The 19,023-nt window shown below is 45.1% G+C and overlaps 2 protein-coding genes across 5 annotated transcripts in view; one reads left to right on the forward strand and one right to left on the reverse strand.

The window, feature by feature from the left end:
• LOC130922902 (gamma-aminobutyric acid receptor subunit pi) overlaps window positions 1–19,023 on the reverse strand; it is a 92,129-nt gene that overhangs the window by 40,890 nt on the left and 32,216 nt on the right. Inside the window, exon 1 of one of the 4 annotated variants that reach the window (XM_057848157.1) lies at window positions 17,843–18,424. The exons of 2 other annotated variants lie outside the window; for them this stretch is intronic. In XM_057848157.1, the coding sequence (XP_057704140.1) occupies window positions 17,843–17,889 (47 nt within the window). In that variant the 5' untranslated portion in view covers window positions 17,890–18,424. Of the gene's footprint in view, window positions 1–12,748; window positions 13,204–17,842; window positions 18,425–19,023 lie in introns of those variants that run through there. One more of the 4 variants, XM_057848158.1, reaches the window with a different exon arrangement.
• LOC130922903 (uncharacterized) lies at window positions 3,376–5,372 on the forward strand. The gene is made up of 4 exons (XM_057848159.1): window positions 3,376–3,870; window positions 4,009–4,251; window positions 4,308–5,092; window positions 5,165–5,372. The coding sequence occupies exons 2-3, from the start codon at window positions 4,117–4,119 to the stop codon at window positions 4,938–4,940; spliced, it is 768 nt and encodes a 255-aa protein (XP_057704142.1). The 5' UTR covers window positions 3,376–3,870; window positions 4,009–4,116; the 3' UTR covers window positions 4,941–5,092; window positions 5,165–5,372.

Raw genomic sequence — 19,023 nt, forward strand, 5'->3', positions numbered from 1 at the left:
AATCTTGTTTTTTTACATGAATATCTGACTTGGTTTTATACTGTATATGTATTCATACTGTTAATAAATCTTCAAGTCATCATTTAATAGTTAGCCGTTTTGTTAGGTCCTCTTCCCCCTCCTTCTGAGACATGCCCACCTCCAGCAGGTGTGCATGTTTTTAGCTGATTGCAGGTCAGACGAGTGGAGCGGCCACAGCTGAGAGCAATGAACATCAGCCAGCTTTAAAAGCCCAGCAGACGCTCCACCTCGTCGCCCGATCAACTCGTCTGGTTTCGCCGTCAGTTGCTTCTCGCATTCCTTATATGATATCATTGATTCCCGGCTCACGACTACTTTGCTCTTGCCCCAGGTCCTGTTCTCTGCGCGCTCCTTGTCGGATTCTACGCCTGCCTCCTTCCGAGCTTCCACGCCTGCCTCCTTCCGAGCTCCCACGTCAGCTCCCCTGCTCCGCTCCCAGCAATCTACACCCAAGACAGCCTTGTGACCTACAATAAACGATTGCTCATTTTTTACCACTGTGTGTCCACTCTGGGATCCCCTATTGCTCTCGCACCTTAACAGTTTGATCGGGCCATCATGGATCCCACGGACAACACAGCCAGCTCGCCCACGTCACTCCTTGACCACCACCAAGCAATCGAATGTCTATTCAGTAAGGTAACGGACATTTCTGAGTCACTTCAAGCCATCCAGGCACAACTCACGCCGCTGCCTCATGCACGCACAGCCCCGCCTCCCCTCCGCCACACCGCCGCTTCGCCGAGTCATGTTCCCGTAACTAACCTGGCGTCAACAGCTGCGGCGCGGGAACCCCACGTCCCGGCTCCGTCTCCTTACGATGGCAACCTTGGTACATGTCGTGCTTTTTTAGTCCAGTGCAGCCTCGTCTTCGAACAGCAGCCATCCATGTACCAAGGGGACCGAACAAAGATTGCTTATTTGATCGGATGCCTACGCGGAGCGGCTCTCGATTGGGCTTCCTCTATATGGGAGCAGGGGTCCGCGGTGTGTAGTTCATACGCCCACTTCACCGATGAAATGCGAAAGATCTTCGACCATCCTATTCGTGGTAAAGAGGCTGCCAAGCGGATGATGGCCATTCACCAGGGGTCACGGAGCGTCGCAGAATTCTCGGTGGAATTCCGCACGTTGGCCGCTGAGAGCCGTTTTAACGATGCGGCGCTACAGGAGATCTTCACCCGCGGCTTAACTGAGTCCCTCAAAGACGAATTGGCCACGCGGGATGAGCCTGGGTCTTTGGACGACCTTATTAAATTGGCGATCCAAATTGACAATCGCTTGCGGGAGCGAAGAAGACAACGCCGGGAACCGCCGAACCCCCCCGGCCTGCGCCTAGCTGCCCTTCCACGCCCGTCTTCGTTCCCTGTTCAGGCCACTGATGCGGCTCAGGCGACACTGCCCCCTGCTGACAAATCTGAACCAATGCAGTTGGGCCGCGCCAGGTTATCCCAGGAGGAACGCACTCGCAGGTACAGCGCTCAGTTGTGTATTTACTGTGGGCAAGGGGGGCATTTTATTCGCAGCTGCCCGGTGCGTCCGGGAAACTGCTAGGCTCACCATTAGAGGAGGGACGACTGGTGAGCCACATGTCCCACAGTTCCTCACGCCGGCTCCAGCTCACCGCCACGCTGTCCTGGAGGGGCCAATCCCGCACGGTCACCGCCCTTGTAGATTGTGGTTCCGACGAAAACTTCATTGATCAAACCTTGGTGAGCCAGTTGGGGTTGCGTACACACCCGCTTCCTGCCCCTTTAAAGACTACTGCGCTGGACGGACAGCCCCTGTTCAGCGTGAGCAGACAGACCGAAGCCGTTGATGTCCTCTTATCTGGCAACCATCGAGAGGTGAGCTCCTTTTTTGTTTTCCGTAGTCCCCGCACACCTCTGGTTCTTGGTCTGCCTTGGCTAAGAACTCATAACCCCGCCATAGACTGGACCCACCCTAAGTTAACTGCATGGAGTAACTATTGTCACTCACACTGTCTTAAATCTGCCTTAGTGCCTACCTGTTCGGTCCAGGAACCGACGCAACCTGACCTCTCCGCAGTGCCAGAAGGCTACCATGACCTTGGACTGGTTTTTAGTAAGGACCATGCGGTGTCACTCCCTCCTCACCGTCCGTACGACTGTGCCATCTCTCTCCTGCCTGGTGCGACCCTCCCCAAGGGACGACTTTACAACATCTCTCTACCAGAAAGGGAGGCCATGAAGTCATACATCACGGAGTCCCTGGCCACAGGTATTATTCGCCCTTCCTCCTCCCCTGTCGGGGCAGGGTTCTTTTTTGTGAATAAAAAAGATGGCGGCCTCAGACCCACCATCGACTACCGGGGGCTGAATGAAATCACAATTAAAAACAAATACCCTCTTCCTCTTATTGATTCCACTTTCACCCCCCTGCACGGGGCTACCATCTTTACGAAGCTCGACCTACGTAACGCCTACCACCTCGTCCGTATTAAGGAAGGCGATGAATGGAAGACTGCCTTTAACACGCCCATGGGCCATTATGAATATCTTGTTATGCCATTCGGGCTCACTAACGCCCCTGCAGTCTTCCAAAACTTGGTGAATGACGTCCTGAGTGATATGATTAACAAGTTCGTCGTGGTGTATTTGGATGACATTCTGGTGTTCTCTGGCACCCCATCAGAACATGAGGACCATGTCCGTCAAGTACTCCAGAGACTGCTAGAGAACCGGCTGTACGTAAAAGCCGAGAAATGCGAGTTCAGTGTTCCCGAAACTGCCTTCCTTGGCTACATTGTGGGGCATGGGAAGCTACGAATGGACCCGGCAAAAGTGACTGCTGTTCTGGACTGGCCTCGCCCCTCTGACAGGAAGCAACTACAACGCTTTCTCGGTTTTGCAAACTTCTATAGGAGATTCATTCGCAATTACAGCCGGATTGCAGCTCCCCTCACGGCCCTCACTTCCACCGCCAAACCGTTCCTCTGGTCCGACGCTGCAGACGCCGCTTTTAGTGACCTCAAGAGTCGTTTCACCTCAGACCCCGTGCTGGTCCACCCCGACCCGTCACTCCAGTTCATTGTGGAGGTTGATGCCTCAGAGTCGGGGGTGGGCGCAGTGCTCTCCCAACGCCAGCCCGCCGATAGCAAAATCCACCCATGTGCCTTTTTCTCCCGCAGGCTCTCACCCGCTGAACGCAATTACAGTATTGGGGACAGGGAGCTCCTAGCAGTAAAACTGGCTCTGGAAGAATGGCGTCACCACCTGGAAGGCACACCAGAGCCATTCCTCGTACTCACTGACCATAAGAACCTGGAGTACCTCAAGGCGGCTAGGAGACTAAATCCACGACAGGCCAGGTGGGCTTTATTTTTCTGCCGTTTTGACTTTGTGCTCTCTTACATCCCAGGCTCCAAAAACACAAAACCCGACGCCTTGTCACGCCAATTTCAAACCATTGAACCTAAGGAAGAACCCGCGCCGATTCTTCCTCAAACCCGCTTCCTGGCCTCCGTGGAATGGGAGATAGAGCGCAAAGTAAAGGATTCCCATGCTGAGCACCCAGATCCTCGAGCCGGTCCCCAGTCTAACCTGTTTGTGCCCCAGAGTCTCCGTTCCCAGGTCTTGGAGTGGGCTCACTCATCCCGGCTGTTCTGCCACCCCGGCATCCGTAGGACATTGGCTGTCCTACGCCAGCGGTTCTGGTGGCCATCCATGCCAGAAGATACTAGATCCTATGTCCTAGCCTGTACAGTATGTGCGCGCAGCAAAACGTCCACCAAGCCCAGCTCTGGACTCCTTCGCCCACTACCTGTCCCAAGCCGACCCTGGTCCCACATAGCCCTGGATTTCGTCACCGGTTTGCCCCCCTCCAAAGGTAATACTGTAATTCTCACTATTGTCGACAGATTCTCCAAAGCCGCTCATTTCATTCCCCTTCGCAAACTTCCCTCAGCCATGGAAACTACAACCCTGCTTACTAACCATGTCTTCCGTTTGCACGGCATCCCGTCAGATATAGTCTCCGACAGGGGGCCCCAGTTTACTTCTCAGGTCTGGAGGGCTTTCTGTGCGGCGCTAGGCGTGGGAGTGAGCCTCTCCTCCGGTTACCACCCACAGACAAATGGCCAGTGTGAGCGTGCAAACCAGCAACTCGAGGCGGCCCTCCGGTGCACCACTCAAGCTCACCCCAACACTTGGAGTGACCAGTTGCCCTGGATTGAATACGCGCACAACGTCCTGCCGAATGCCTCATCGGGTATGTCACCTTTTATGTGTTCTTTGGGTTACCAACCCCCGTTGTTCCCCTCCCAGGAAAGTGAGATAGCCGTCCCGTCTGTCCAAGGCCACATCGACCGTTGCTCCAGAGTCTGGGAACAAGCGCGCGCCGCTCTCCTCCGCGCCTCTGAGAGGTCCCGTACCCAGTCCGATCGTCGCCGCTCGCCCGCACCGATTTACACTGTCGGCCAAAAGGTGTGGCTCTCTTCCAAGTCCTTGCCCTTGAAGACAGGGTCTGTGAAGCTCACCCCCCGGTTCGTTGGGCCCTTTGAGATCACGAAGGTGGTAAACCCCAACGCAGTGCGTCTCCGGCTCCCTGCACATTACCGGGTCCACCCCACGTTCCATGTCTCCCTCGTGAAACCGGTCTCCACTAGTCCCTTGGCCCCCCCTGTTCCGCCCCCTCCGCCGCCTCTGTCGGTCGACGGGGGTCCAGCCTTCCGGGTGGAGCGGCTTCTGGATGTCCGCCGCCGTGGCCGTGGGCTCCAGTACCTAGTTGACTGGGAGGGCTATGGCCCGGAGGAGCGGTCCTGGATCCCTGCCCGGTGGGTGCTGTCGCGGGCGCTCATCCGGGACTTCCACCGTGCCCATCCTGGGCGTCTCCGTCGGGCGCCTGGTGTCGCCCGTAGGGGGGGGGGTCCTGTTAGGTCCTCTTCCCCCTCCTTCTGAGACATGCCCACCTCCAGCAGGTGTGCATGTTTTTAGCTGATTGCAGGTCAGACGAGTGGAGCGGCCACAGCTGAGAGCAATGAACATCAGCCAGCTTTAAAAGCCCAGCAGACGCTCCACCTCGTCGCCCGATCAACTCGTCTGGTTTCGCCGTCAGTTGCTTCTCGCATTCCTTATATGATATCATTGATTCCCGGCTCACGACTACTTTGCTCTTGCCCCAGGTCCTGTTCTCTGCGCGCTCCTTGTCGGATTCTACGCCTGCCTCCTTCCGAGCTTCCACGCCTGCCTCCTTCCGAGCTCCCACGTCAGCTCCCCTGCTCCGCTCCCAGCAATCTACACCCAAGACAGCCTTGTGACCTACAATAAACGATTGCTCATTTTTTACCACTGTGTGTCCACTCTGGGATCCCCTATTGCTCTCGCACCTTAACACGTTTAATTCATTTGCTTTATATTTACAGCGACACTTGTATTTTGGAAACAGCTCGTGCGTTTATTTCCTGCTTCATATGTCAGCTCCTTCAATGATGATGTTAGTATGCCTTGTAAAGTAAGTTAATAGCTCGTGAACATTCCTCACAATGCCAGGTGGTGGAAAAGTTGTGTTAAATGTGTTTATGTGTCCGTTTTTTTCATTGTTCAAACTCGTAATTCTGTAGTTGTTAGCTACCCCAATAGTAGGAGACTACGTGCCGGATCCGGCCTCAACTCGTCAGATCGGCATAGCAATCACACCCGCTTAAAGTAAGTGCGCCAGATGTGGCCCGGATCAGCACTATGAACATTTTGCCTTAATTGTCACCTTGATTGCACAGATGGGTAGGGATGGGAATTGATAAGATTTTTACGATTCCGATTCCATTATCGATATTGCTCTTATCGATTCTAATTTGGACTAATGGACTGTATGAGGTTCTTTCTAACAGGAGCATTAAAAAATTGCTCATAAAATCGTTTAGGGTTATTTTAGATGCATGTATGTTGTAAGTAATTGGGGGGTCGGTGACAAATTTGCCGGCTGTATATAATTGACCTAATCCTCCAGTCAGAGAAGATGCAGCAACTTCAGTTGATTTGATGAACTTTAATTTCAGTTGTTTCCGTCCCTTGTGCCATTTGAATACATTTGGACATTAATTTGAGAGTGTGTGGTTTGTGTATCTAAAAGAAATATATAAAGAAAAACATCAATACACTTAGTATAGTGAAATTACAAGTACGATTCACAATACAATGAAGTGAATGAATTCCAGCCGAAAATGAACTACGCGTTATACAAAAAATGACCACTAGATGTCCACATTGGACAAGCAATGAACCATCAATAATAAATGGCAATTTTTTGCTGTAGCTGCAGGCTATGCACTCGGTAGCTAAATGAATCAGAAAACTACAATCACAGCGGACAGCGATATCCAATCTGAGCATTGAATGGGATTATTTTCAGAATCAACAACTCGCGATCTAATACAGTGCAACTTTGTACAGATATTATCACGCGCTAGGCGCTACGTGAACAATAGGATGCTATGTTAGCAGTAGGATACTACGAGCGGAGCTAACGTGCTACGAGCCACAAACAATAATAAAGAGTAGTAACAAACATAAGCTTCACATATATGATTGCAGTATACATGGCGAAAATTATGACTTACTTATTACCGAAGCATACTGTTATTTATGTAAATGCAGGCACAACAATTAGGCTCGAGCGCATGACGTGGCACTCGCGAGGTTTCCGCCCCTATCGCCATGTTGGAAGCAGGAAGTTCGGTGTCAGAACTCCGGGAAACATAAACAGTGAGGCATTTCGACTCAGGTCGCTCTTTAAAAATGATTGGAAATTATTGTTCGGTAAAGAATTGCAACAACCGATCGAACAGAAAGGAGAATGTACAGCTCGATGGAACCCCATTGAGTTTCTTCTGGATCCCTACATGGAGAAAAGTCGAGGGAAAGCTCATATCTGAGCTTACCAAACGTCGAAGAATGACATGGGTGGCCTGGATCAGAAGGAAGGGCATAATGTTTGATTCTCCAGTTACACACAGTTTGTTCTATGCACTTCCACTCCGGTAAGTTAATTTCGTTTGTCTACTCAAATTGAGGTAACTTTATGCCCTAAGTCGGCCTGTTGTTAGCTATAGCTACAGCTAAACAACTAGCATGCATACATGTGCATTTTCTTCATAAGACATAATTCCTGTCGTTTCTAAATGAAAAAGCTGTAACATGTTGCCGTGAGATAGTGGCAAAGAATTTGTACACATGCGGGGGGTTGGCGACCGACCCTATGCCGTCCCATCGCCGTCCCGACCCCTCAACCGAGCGCGCCCAATCACATCCAGCCGCACGCGAGCCCCACCGGGCACGCAGCAGCCACGCAGACGAGCGGAGACGCCACGCGGGCGCCGACACAGGGCCACGGCCCCCACCAAGCCAGCCAGCGGCGCAGCCCATTCCTCCTCCCGCAGCCCAGCAAAGAAGCCCTCGTGCCCCCCCCCCCGGAATCCAGGGTGGTCCCCCGGGCCACCCGCGCACCCATCAACCAGCCCTTTAGGGATGGCAAGAGGGGACGCACCACCAACCCCACGCCCGTCCCCAACCCCGTCTGCCCACCCGGGCCACGAGCCACAGCCGCAGCCCCCCAGCCGGAACGGCACGCCACAGGGCCCCCAGCGGCCCACCAAGCCCAGGGCAGGGCAGGGTCCCCCGCCGTAGTAGGCAACATCCAGCCGATAGGCCGCCGCCCAGCCAGCGAAGTAATAACAACTCTTTGTGTGCACATGACTACGGTAGTTTACAACCGAAAGCAGTCACTCAGTAAAAAAAGGACGCCAGCAACAGCATAAAAGCCAATTTGGGGGAATAAATAACACTAGTTTGAATTATATTGGCCGCATTACTTTTTTGACTGCCCCTGTATGATAATGATGGATTATTCATACAATAGTTAACCGTTTACAACCTGCACTCTGGGGGTAGCTGAAATGCTGATGTACACTAAGACGAATTAAATCAAACCCAGGAGTTGTATAAAAATTCAACCTTTACATTGATCAGTCTACTCTTTTTTTAATTGGTGCTCTGAGAGGTTATTAACACAACAATGTTTTTATTGTGGTTGTAATGACCATGGTGAGAATAATATTCAACTCTACTGACTGGTGTGGATGTACTCCACCTCTTTTCTAAAGTCTGCAGGGATAGGCTACTGCCAAGCACTGACTTTCATTAAGTACCGGTAGAAAATGGATGAATGGAAGGTTTGATGGATAGATGGACAATTAGCCTTACTTTGGATTTCTCATATTTATTGATTGATTGATTTTCTGTCAAGCATCTTTGAGTGTAATGAAAAGCACTGTGGAAGTTCTATGTAGGTATTGTTATTTTCAGCGCTATGATACACTATTTAATAATGTATACAGTCAAAGATGGGTTACTGGTTAGGAGAGTTTTGCTCCTGCTGCTACGATGTAACAAGACTTTTCTGAACCCACTATTAATATTTTTTTTTACTTATGAGGAGGTAAGGCAATCACCATATTTCTAAGGCATCAACAAGAAAACATGCCTATTTGTGATTATCATTTCTTATACTGAAATGTATGAAGAGCTGATGGTCTTTGTTGAAGCAGATGTTTTACTATGGCATAATTAAGTTGGCTTTTTTTTTTTTAATTATAAATTATTGTATAACAACTCTACAAATTAAAAAACCAAAAACTTCAAACAAAAGATGTTACAGAAATCTTTACAAAGAATGTAACTGTTTGCTAACGTTTATGCTGTGATGTTTTCTCACAGAACAGCTCGATAAAGCTCTTTGTCAATCTGACACAACATTTTAGTGCTGTAGAGTGTGAAAGTGCATTTTTTTGTGCGTGCAGACAGAAAAATGGAGTGTCGCGTTGGTGAAATGCACCTTGACTAAAGAAAATGGGCAGTCGCATATGGCTATCGGAGTAATAAACAGGTCATGATTTGATGAGTGAAATTCAGCACTGCTCCAAACACTGCCTCTCAGTCCACATCTGCTATGTCAAAAGTCTAGTATATTATAAGGCGTGCTGGAGCCAGAAATTGAACTATCTGGGGTGTATTGTCAGATGTTTATAGATCCAAGCTTCCGCTCTCTTCCTAATTTAGTTATAGAAAGACACTGATCTAAGAATAAACCACTCAATTATAAATTGGTGTAGACAGTCTCCTGACTATGCTCCATTCTGCTGCTTTGTTGGCAGCAATGTTGGGAAAATTCATTCTCTATGCAAACTAGATCAAAGTTCAGTTGTAAGCTATTTCTTTTTAGAAAACTATAATGGACATTTTCCCACTATTGCCACCTAATCAGCACACACTTTCAGCTAGCTTCAGCTTTCCCCTATAGTTTCACCCTATATGTTGCTTAAAAAAAGAATTTAAAAACAAAAAAACACCAACAGTCCTCCACACAACCGAATAATAGGGAATGGGACGTACTACGTCACTGTTTGGACGCGCCTCCATGCTGGCAATATGATTTACTTCCGGTTCGGCAGAGTCAATGCGGATTGTAACGTGTGGTAGTGCTAAGCTAACTCTTTCGGTGTTTTAGAAAGAAAATATGGGTGCTTATTGTTGCGTTACCGGGTGCAACAGCATCTCCTACGACAAAAAAAGGGGTTAGGAAAAATGGACTCACTTTTCACCGTTTTCCTGCATGGAGGACCAAATATCAGATCACGAAGGTACGACGGATGGCTGGATTGCAGCGGTTCGTCGGAAAAGCATTTCTTATGATCATATTTCTGCTGGAATGAGAGTGTGTTCCTGTCATCTCTACTCTTGTAAGTTGAACGATTTATCCACTTTTGGTTTCTATACGTTTTTCTTTTTTTACACCGTTGTGTAAATCTGCCTCGGTAGCAATGCTCGCCTACTACGACTCACCTACCTGTTGTGTTCCTAGGTAAACCTGCTGACAACACATCCCGATTTGTCACCATCTCTCTTCTTGGATCATTTGACAAAGAAAATTTGTTCAATGGAGTGGTTCCATTTGTCCTGTGTCGGACTCAAACAAGCCCCTGCTGCAGACGCCATCTGGGTCTGCCCTTCTCGTCGATGAACTGCGGGCTTTTAACTTGTGAAAATGCAAGAACTGTAATGCACATATTTATTCTGCCTGGCTATTTAACTATGGCCAGTGACGTATTATTATTATTATTTTTTTTTTTAAACCACTTTGACAAAGACACGTTTCATTGTAATGTTGAATTTATATATTCTATTATTATTTTTAAATTATAATATTCTTATTTGCACTTATGGAGACTTTAGACTGTCAATTCAAATAGTGTTGGAAAAGTTGCAATACCTAAAATAGAAATGCAAGAACTGTAAAGTACATATTTTTACACCTTTATTTACATAAGGCCACTGGATGTTTTTTAACTGCTTTGAAAAAATACAGGTTTTGTTGTGATCTTGTATTTATATAGTATATAGCTTTTTATAATGTATTATGTATTATAATATTTGCTGTCCCCTGCCAGAGTGTGGGCCATTTTGTACTAAAAGGATTTTAAACTGTCAGTTCAAATACTGTGTTGGAGACTAGTACTTGCAATACTTAAAATGGAAATGCAAGAACTTTAAAGCACATATTTATCCTGTCTGGCAATTTACCCAAGGCCAGTAAATAGTGTTTTAAACTGCTTTGACAAAGACACGTTTATTGTGATCTTGTATTTGTGTATTACTTATAATTATATAATATTTGCTGCCACCGTCAGAGGGTGGGCCTTGTTTGCACTAATTTAAAGATTTTAAACTGTCAATTAAAATATCGTATTGGAGAAATTGCATTACTTGAAATAAATCTATTGCAACTTATCAGTCCCAGTTCTTGTCTACAACACTGTCCAAAAATTGTCAATGCATATTCCAAATAGAATAACAAAATTAAGTCACCTGACTTTGTAATTATTACACCTGTTTATTATGAAGACCTGAAGTAAACAACAAGCAGTTACAGTTTGTCAAGAAGTTGTTCAAGTCATGTTTTGGTATTCATATTTTATTGACTTTTCACAACACTTGGGATCGTGTTTGTAAGAGCAGAGCAAACTGAAGTTTCAGCGTGCACTCTTCGCCTTTCCAACCTCTCATAACGCTCCGATGTGGTGCGCTTGACCTCAGAATAACCCAAGAAGAGATATGGTGACCAATCGGGATGTGTTGTCAGCATTTCATATGCAGGTTTTCCTAGTAACACAACAGGTAGGTGAGGAGGAGGAGGAGGTTAGCATTGCTACCGAGGCAGATTTACACACCTGTAAAAAAAAAAAAAAAAAAAACGTATTGAAACCAACACGGATAAATCGTTCAACTTACAAGAGTAGAGATGAGGGGAATACTCTCATTCCAGCAGAAATATGATCATAAGAAATGCTTTTCCGACGAACCGCTGCAATCCAGCCATCAGTCGTGCCTTCGTGATCTGATATTTGGTCCTCCATGCAGGAAAACGGTGAAAAGTGAGTCCAGTTTTCCTCGCCCTTTTTTTAGTCGTAGGAGAAGCTGTTGCACCCGGTAACACAACAATACACACCCATAATTTCTTTCTAAAACACCGAAAGAGTTAGCTTAGCACGACCACACGTTACAATCCGCATTGAGTCTGCCGACCCGGAAGTGAATCATATTGCCGGCATGGAGGCGCGTCCAAACAATGACGTAGTACGTCCCATTCCCTATAAGGCATCTTGTTTTTGACTTACCGTATGAAGGCTAAAACTACGGTGGCCGAGAGGTGTCAGGCGAAGTCCAAACACTTTGCAAATAGAAAAAAGCACGAACCCAAATTGTAAACGCTTTGCAAAAGAAAAAAGCACGAATGCAAACTGCCACAACACGATCCCCAATTCCTAAAGCGCGATTGCAAATTGGCAAAAGCACGAACCCCAATTGCCACAACACGACAGCAAATGGCTTGTAGCACGAATGCAAACTGCCACAACACGATCCCCAATTCCTAAACTGCGATTGCAAATTGGCAAAAGCACGAATCCTAACTGCCACAACACGACAGCAAATAGCTCGTAGCACAACAGCAAACGGCTCACAGCACAGCAGCAAAATCACGCAACACAACGGCAAGAGGATGACCCGGAAGTTAAAAAAAAAAAAAAAAAAAGGACGGCACTTTATACACTTTATATGTGCTTTGTGACCATCTATACAGACCTCCATGAAGTTGCCCCCCCACATCTGACGCAAATTTATATAAAAATGATGTCAATCGTTTGTGCTGCAACGGTTTTGTTGATACAGTATTATGCTTTTATAGAAATATTAATTTCGAGTGATGACGTCACTCGTAGCTTTTCCTCAGTTTAGCTCCCGCGGCTAATGGAGCGTACACGCTCTCCAAATAACAGAGGGGTGTCTTAATAACTAGCACGAGCATAACACAAATTCGGGTCCATTTTGCTTGAGATATTGATTTCAAGTGATGACGTCCCTCTAAGCCCCCAATTTACTGCAGGGGGACACGTCTGGCAGTGCAGGATTTGAGTCCCTGGCAGCGCATTGTGTTACTGCCTTTGTTACTGTGGTCCCAACTCTCTGTAAGTCATTCACTAGGTCCCCCCGTGAGGTTCTGCGATTTTTGCTCACCATTTTTGTGATCATTTTGACACCACGGGGTGAGATTTTGTATGGAGCCCCAGATCGAGGGAGATTATCAGTGGTCTTGTATGTCTTCCATTTTCTAATAATTGCTCCTACAGTTGATTTCTTTACACCAAGCGTTTTACCTTTTGCAGATTCAGTCTTCCCAGCCTGGTGCAGGTTTACAATTTTGTCTCTGCTGTCCTTCGAAAGCTCTTCGGTCTTGGCCATAGTGGAGTTTGGAGTGTGACTGATTGAGATTGTGGACAGGTAATGAGTTACAACAGGTGCCATTAATACAGGTAACGAGTGGAGCCTCGTTAGACCTCGTTAGAAGAAGTTAGACCTCTTTGACAGCCAGAAATCTTGCTTGTTTGTAGGTGACCAAATACTTATTTTCCACTCTAATTTGGAAATAAATTCTTTAAAAATCAAACAATGTGATTTTCGTTTTTTTTTTCCACATTCTGTCTCTCATGGTTGAGGTTTACCCATGTTGACAATTACAGGCCTCTCTAATATTTTCAAGTGGGAGAACTTGCACAATTAGTGGTTGACTAAATACTTATTTGCCCCACTGTATTTATTAAGAGTGTAACAGTGTTATTGTATTTGTCCCGTACTGTCACGGTACAGGCATCCCAGTTTGGTGTACACAGTCAGATGACAGGTTCGAGTAAAAAAAAAAAAAAAAAAAGATCCATTTCGATTTAGTCCTCCTTTACTCCACGGGGCGGTGGTGGTAATGCGCCTAAACCAACAACCGACATTACAGGAAAAAACAGACAAACCAAAATGGACGAATAAGTTATCATTCATCACTACTAGGAAAGCAATGGCGAATGTACAGAGTGGGAACTATCAAAAGCAGTACTACCAACACTTTTTGAAAGGTATTTATTTTCAAATCAGGAAATGTTTATTTTGCTCTAGCCCTAGCCTGAAGTCATTGAAACACTGAGTATTTATTTTTCCACTATTTCAAGACATGCTTCTTCAGTTTTGGATCTATTTGCACATTTGATTTTATTTTAGCCAATTTATAAATATATCTTATGTGGGAGTGTATGTTCACTGGCAGTGGTTTACAGCTAACTGTGTGTATTCCAACATTGAAAATGGCAGTACATTGGTACCTCTACATATGAATTCGTTCCAGGGCCTAGTTTGTAAATCGAAATGGTTGTATGTCGAGCGGGATTTCCCCATAAGAGTACATTATAATTCGATCAATTTGTTCCACAGCCCATAAACATACACCAAATCCTTTATAAATACTGCAGGTACAATTACAAATAACAATTACTATAGCAAAACAAATAAACTGTAAATACAAATCGGAATAAAATTAATAATAACAACTAGGCCTGCAAACAGGACTAAGGGGCCCTTGCAGTTTGGCGCAACTCGGACGAACACTGCGAAAAGCGGGGGAATATAGCGAAAAATATTTTCGCTGTATTTCCTCGTTTTTAATTCCCCCGCTTTCCTGCAAAAAATGCAAAAACAAAGGAATACAGCGGGGAAAAAATCACTGCATTCCCCTGTGACATCCCTGGCCTCTTAATAATTTTTCTTGAGACATCAACAGTCAGCTGACCCTCACTTCCGCCAGCTGGCTGCTTCCCCTCCCACTGTGACGTAAGCTAATCAACGCCAGACGGGCAGACGACGTCGCCACTGCTGATTGGCCACCAAAGTGTAGCCCCTATCTATACCCTTCTGTATGTATACCGATAGGAGCTGCAATCTAGGGCGGTTTGATTTAGATACGATGATCACATCATACATCAGGTTTAGGCAATTGGAATCTTGGTTTTGTATATTTTATAATGAACAATACAATAAACAATTTTAACAATTAAACACACAATGAACTAGTGATAACAAAAGAAAAAAATAGAAAAAATAGTCTTCGGTTTAGTCTAAGTCAATTGTTTCGTCAAAGTCAAAATTGTCCAATATTAGTTGCAGTGGCAACTAATTCAATGTCTCAGTTTTTCTATTGCAATAGTTTTTTTTTTTTTTTCAAATATTCGTTGGAGTGCACTCTTTGGAAGAAAAAAAAAAATGTAGGTATCAGTCCGATGACTGATACAATGCTACCACACAGACAGTCTGTCTGTTATTCCAGAATTTTCAATGATCTTGGCTCTTTAATCACTCTGGGTTAGCTCGCCATCATTGAATCCAATCTGATGATCTTTTTTTTTTTTTTTCCAATCAGAAAAAAAAAAAACCTGACCTGTATTTAACACAGGTCCCGAGTTACAATGTTTTCAGTTTCAATGTTTCAGGTTCATTTTTGTTGTACAACTTTTTCAAACATTTCTGAGTGTAAACACTCAAGAATATACTTCTAGTCATTTACAAAGCATTTTGTATGCAATAAATGGCATTTCCATAACACAAAAATGTTAATTAGGCTCTCAAAAGCATTTTTTCATGCAATACCGTAAATGGTACATTTTCCATAACCAAAAACAGAAATTATATCTTTTTTTCCCTTTCAAATGGAAAATATTTATACCATTTCAAACAGTAGTATATTTTAATAAAACTATCTCACCGAATAGTCTTAACTGACGACGCCTGCTCCTCTTCCTCTCACACAAGGCTTTTGGCCTGCATGAATATGGCGCTAGCAGTTAGCCATGAATGCAAATTTAGCATTAGCGAGTTAGCGAATTGTTTCCACATCTTACCAAGTGCTTTCTGCTCAATATTTTCACCACGCGACCGTCTGAATTCGCTTCAAGCAACAGACGCCACACAGCAACAGTTGATGCATTCGTCAATTTGCTTTTATCTTTTTTAAACTTTTCCCCCTCAGAAAAGGCCAACGTTCCAAAAGGAAGTGCGCATGCGCTGACGTCATAGTTGTGAATCTCTGACTTCATTCAAATGTCGCTCATGCCCTCTAGTGTTGTTATTGGGTATCACACCTCAGTATTTTTCTCTGTGCTACATCAGCATTGCCTGGTACACCAGACTCACCGCTGTTCCAGCTATAGACCCTACTCACATGACGTCACAACCACGCCTCCGCGCCATATTGTCCGTCAACTCGTCGTGTTGACGCATTACCGCTACATAAATTCCTCCATTTATGGCGTGTTTTTCTGCTCGTTAACATTAATAATCATAATGGTGAAGGCGTGTGTGGCGGTTGGTTGCAATAACAGAGAAGATAGACGGAGAGACTTGAAGTTCTACCGTATTCCGAGAGACCCGGAGAGGAGAGCGAGATGGACTCCTGCAATTCGACGAGAAAACTGGGCTCCAAACGATTACCACAGATTATGTAATAGTCATTTTATATCTGGTAAGATGCATTTAATATACATTTAGAGGGTTTGGGGCTGACAACCACAATTAAGATCATTGCGAGGCTAATTGCCGACAACATACAGTTTCAAATTCAAGATGCTTATTTCTTCCACCATCATTACATTTTGAATAATATTTAGCTGGTACCAAGTGAAAGAAGCTGGCCTCGTCTACGGGTCATCAGTTAAACAGGTGTGTCCAAGCCTTTTGCAAAGGGGGCCAGATTTGGTGAGGTAAAAATGCGGGGGGCTACCTTGGCTGATTTACATAGAACAATATATTTAAACAAATAATAGCAAGCCCTTCTGTGTGTCACATTTGCTTTATTATTTTTTTTAATTCAATAATTTCAACAGTCTCGTCTTTGTGGCGTTCTCTTTCGACACTCGGGCTCTTCTGAAATACTGCTGCTGTGAAATTAAACTAGCTTCAAGTTGCTATAATTTCTCGCTGCGTATCTTCCCTGTAATGTTGTCATACATGTCAGCGTGTCTTATTCGGTAATATCATTATCGCGTCACATCGAACTCTTTGAAAACAGCGACTGTCTCTTTGCAAATGAGGCAGACACAGTTGTTGCGTGTTTTATTGAAGAAATAGTCCAATATCCACCTATCCTTGAAGCGTCGGCCATCGCAGTCAACTTTTTTTTTTTTTATTGATTGTCGCCATTTTAGAAAATTGGAAGTAAAGGGTCACACGGGGTAATGTTGCTTAGAGTGCTGCTCTTAAAGTTTTTCAAACTTTCGTGAGAATAGGCTGATTTTGTGTGGACAAGATAGTTGTAGATATCAGGGCAGGGGCGGACTGGGACTAAAAAGCAGCCCTGGACTTTGACTCAGCCCAGCCCACAAGATACGCTATACGAAGGGAAAGAGACCCCGTAGAGGTGTCCGGGGGCATACCGCCAAACCCTCGGGGAGAATTTTTTTTTTTTTTACATTTTATTGTAAAATGCATCAATTTCTTGCACTTTAAGAGAAAATGAAGAAAATATGTCTAGACTGTCACTGTCTGACTTGGGGCGCTCAAAGTACTGCAAGGCTGAACTGGAGTTGGGTTCATTTTCTGTACTAGCTCTATGATAGACCTGAATAAACAAATGAAAATGTATTCTTCAAAGCAAGTTTTATGTATTCGGGCAAATTCCACATTCTGAAACTGTCAATGATTATGATGATGATGACAATAAATTCATTCATTCATTCATTCATTCATGTATCCAATTGATTATAATATATCTCTATATATCTCTGTCTATAAAACGATTTCATTGTTTATGCCATAATTCAGTGGTCTCCAAACTATTCCACATAGAGCCGCAGCGGGCACAGGATTTCATTCCAACAAAACAAGGCAACACCTCTGCACCAATCTGGTGTCTTACAAGTGTAATCAGTTGATTGCAGTCAGGTGCTGCTTGTTTTAGCAGAAACTTCATTGGTTAAACTGTCGGTACTCGATCGGTTGAAAGAAAAACCAGGCCCCGCAGTGGCCCTTGAGGACCGGTTTGGACTTTGGAGACCCCTGCCATAATTAATCTTGCCATACAAATAATACATTTCAATGAAAATACAAAAAAACATTTCAAGACAAATCCTGTATACATAACCTTCATTGGAAAGTATTAACCAGAAAACAAAACGATATATAAATGATTAAAAATATATATCAATTTAACTACCTAAACTTTAAAGTAAAACCATTCATTTTATTAATATTTTGTTATATTTCTTCTGAATTAATATTGCTGCTGCGTGTGCATACGTTGTTTTACAGCTATAATATTTTTTCTTAGGAGAGTGATAGTAGGACTAGCATATTATAACTTGACACGATTGCAAACGGGTACATCGACTAGCTGGCACTAACCCTTTAATTGTCATTTATTTCATTTAAAATGTACCTACCTTGTGGATAACAATTGCCAGTATACCGAGCAAGTGACCCTCTTCATCCCTTTTTACTTGCTCTGCGCTTGTCTGGGGAACTTCCCTCTCGAACTTCCACCAGCTTATCATTACCTCCTCCCTCTATTTTTCTCCCTCCCTGCACCGGCTGCACGTCAAAGCGGCTGCCCCCTCTCATCATCGCCGGGGCTGGGCTGCTGTTACCCAACGTGGCCGTTGCAGCCAGACTGCTGCTTGCGAAAATATTTGTCAATTTATGACATTTTAATGCTTTGTTCTCCAGTTTCTTTAATTTTTTTCTTCCTAACCTTCTCCGCGCCACCCTTCTCTTTTCTTTTTTTGCCACCACCATCCATATTGGGCATTAACGCTCGTCGCCATTTTGCTTCCACAAGGAACCAATGAAGGCAACTTTGTGCTTCTTTCGTTCTTCTATCGGACTGGCGATGAACAGCCAGGCGCATTGCTGCCACCTGTCGGATTGGATGCAAACTGTAGATAATCAGGGGCTAGGGGGGACAAAAACAGTGATCTATAATGAATGGCGGCCGCCGGCCGTCCAGGGCACCGGCCGTTCTGTGATCCTCCAGAACCCACAGATTACCAGTCCGCCCCTGTATCAGGGTAGCAGATGTCAGGCAGATAGGGCGAAGACAGCGGGTCGAAAAATATCGATTTAGGCATCAAATATGGATCTGGCGAATGGATAGACTGAAGCTTTTCCACATAACGCCTTTTATGCAACGCATCCAATGAGTTTACAGTGTCTGAAAGCACCGGGACTTCCATGAATTGCACTATAAATTGCACGACAAATTGAAACCATTGAGAATACGGATAAACAATGACGGACAATATGGCGGCCGGTTACAGCGACACGTCATTCTGTGACGTTGGTGAGTAGGGTCTATTGAGTCTGGCCACCATTCAACGGATACAATTTCCTGGGTGGAGCAAGCCACAGCAAACAGACAGCGGAGTGGACCAATCAGCGACAGGCAGACGTGATGTTAATAAAACGACGAGGGCAGGACGAGGGACTTGCGTGCGAACGGAAACATACGAGGAGAGCGGAGTTTATTCAACATGGCTCGCGCAAGACAGACTGTTGTCAATGACTTGTGTCGATGTGTTTTTGGTCATTTAAAACTGATTTTACCGTGGATTGGAACATATTCTCG

This window comes from Corythoichthys intestinalis, chromosome 10 (genome assembly GCF_030265065.1).
Source record: "Corythoichthys intestinalis isolate RoL2023-P3 chromosome 10, ASM3026506v1, whole genome shotgun sequence".
Taxonomy (NCBI): domain Eukaryota; kingdom Metazoa; phylum Chordata; class Actinopteri; order Syngnathiformes; family Syngnathidae; genus Corythoichthys; species Corythoichthys intestinalis.